The sequence below is a fragment of the Monoraphidium neglectum genome, assembly GCF_000611645.1.
Source record: "Monoraphidium neglectum strain SAG 48.87 unplaced genomic scaffold scaffold06482, whole genome shotgun sequence".
Classification (NCBI taxonomy): Eukaryota; Viridiplantae; Chlorophyta; class Chlorophyceae; order Sphaeropleales; family Selenastraceae; genus Monoraphidium; species Monoraphidium neglectum.
In genome coordinates, this window is record NW_014007160.1 from 1 (window position 1) to 2,201 (window position 2,201).

Sequence of the window (2,201 nt, forward strand, 5' to 3'; positions counted from 1 at the left end):
CCCCCCAGACCCTGCTGTCCCTGGGCCTCTGCCACCAGCTGCTGGGCGACGCCCCCGCCACTCTTGCGTGCGTCCGCGCCCTGCGCCGGCCCCCCGCCGCCGCCGCCGCCGGCGCCGGCGCCAGCGCGGCGGCCGCGCACCCGGCCGTGGCGCTGCTGGCGTTTTGGGGGCACCTCGCGTCCGGTGACGCCGGCGGCGCGCACGGGGAGGCGCTGGGCGTGGTGGCTTCCGACGACTCGGACAGGGACGGCTGCCTGGCGGTTGCGACTGAGCTGCTGCGGTCAGGGACCGGGCTCGGCGCGGACGCGCTGAGGCCAGGTGGGCGCGTGAGAAAACACGGAAGAGAAAGGTCGAGGTCTCGTGACGTGCGAGGGAGGTTGCTCGAAGGCACCGAAGTTGGGACAATGCTGCTGTGGGATTCAGAGAAGCCATGGCCATGCCGTTCCTGTGCATCACAATCTTCGTTCTCCCCTGCCCTCTGGTCCTCATGTTGTATCAATGGAGAAGACCCTTGGCAACCCCAACGTGCTCCCCACACCTCACAGTTCTTGACCTGGTGCTGGGCCGCTTCCCCTCGGACCTGCCACTGCTGGCCGCCATATCACGCGCCGCCCTCGAGGGAGATGCCGGCGAGCCCCTGCCCGCACCAAAAGCCAGCAACGCTGGCGGCGGCGGCGGCGACAGCGGCGGCGCTGGGAGCGGCGGGGGCGGGCTGACGGAGCGCGAAGGAATGCTGCTGGGGTTGCTGGAGCAGCATCCGGGCTTCGCAGAGGCGGCCGGCGCGGCGCTGCGCTACGGTGGCGGCGGCGGCGGCGGCGGGGAGGAGCAAGAGGGTGAGGAGCAGGCGGAGGGGCGCGGCGCCGTGCTCGGGGCGCTGTGCGGCCACGCCGGGCGGCTGTTCCAGGCGCGGCGCTATGCGGCGGCGGCGCGGTTCTACGGCGCGGCCATGGCGTTTGCAGAGGTGCGCGCGTTGTGCCATGTCGGTGGTTCCTTTGCCGTTGCGCATCATGAATGGTAGCCCTGTGATGTGCGCAATTCCTGTGTAGGTGTACACACTCCATGACAAAACTACTTGCCTTCACCCCAAATGCCGCCCACCCCGCCCCTGATCCCCAAGCAGACGCGTGCCAAGGCGGTGCTGTGCCGGTGCGCCGCGCTCTGCCACATGGGCCTGGGGGCGGCGGAGCGCGCGGCCGAGATGGTCGCGCTCGCAGAGGATTACCACCCGCGGCAGGTGGGGGGGGGGGTGTCGGAGCGTGCTGCACCCACGGTCGGCAGCGGCGCAGTGCGCGTGCAGCTGCAACAAGCCCGCCCCTCAAGGCAGGAGGCATGAAGCCGTTACTCAAAACTTCCGGCTACTGCGAACTGCGAAGCAAACCCCTGTTGCCCCCATCCATGGCGCCCGTCCACGCATTGTTCAACCGTCCACAAAAACAGGGCCGAACTGCACATCCCAACCGCCCAATCATCACTCCCATCATGCGCAGCTGCCTCGTCTCAGCCCCTCCTCCCTCGACGCAACCCACGATGTTACATATGCCTTGCGAACCCCCCCCCCCCGGGGGGCCGCAGGTGTGTGTCAGCTTCATGAGATTCAAGCTGGCCCTTGACGCCCGCGACACGGCGGCCGCGGCGCGCGAGGCGGAGGCCATGGCGGGCTGCGAGGACTTCGAGCCCGCCATCCTGCAGGCGCGCGCGACAGACTGGTTGACGAATAAGGGTCTGGATTTCAAATTGTTTAGGCGTTCAACCTTGTTGTCTGATGATATGGACCGGCCTTGTTGCTTTGGGATGGCAGCAGAAGAATGTGCGCCAAGGCAGAGGCAGCGACCCACTCTCGAAGCCCGCGGCCTCCCACCCCTTCCTCTCTCAAATCTGCACCTGTGCCCACCAGACTGCTGCCTTTGACCAATGCAACCACCCACCCGCCTACCCAACACACACTCACACCAGATGGCATGCCAGGAGGCCCTGGGCGCTGACGCAGCGCCCGTCGCGCGTGCCGCGCTGCAGCAGCTGCACGCCCTACTCATCCGCCGCGCCGACGCGCGCCGCGCGGCCGGCGACGCGCACGCCGTGGACAGCATGTCAGTAGACGGGGAGAATGACGCAACAAACAAGGGCACCGGGGACAGGAGTGCGGCACAGGCCGGTGATCAGAAGGAGGAGGGCAGGCGGGGAGGGGGCGGACAGCAGGGGGG

The 2,201-nt window shown here is 68.6% G+C and overlaps 1 protein-coding gene across 1 annotated transcript; it reads left to right on the forward strand.

Annotated features, from left to right (window-relative positions):
- Positions 1-730: 730 nt before the first annotated feature.
- On the forward strand, positions 731-1,234 carry MNEG_16536 (hypothetical protein; the record flags this gene model as incomplete). The annotated part of the gene is made up of 2 exons (XM_014034994.1): positions 731-961; positions 1,121-1,234. Coding segments are annotated over 2 exons (345 nt in total), but the record flags the coding sequence as incomplete, so codon positions are not given.
- Between the last annotated feature and the right edge of the window lie 967 nt (positions 1,235-2,201).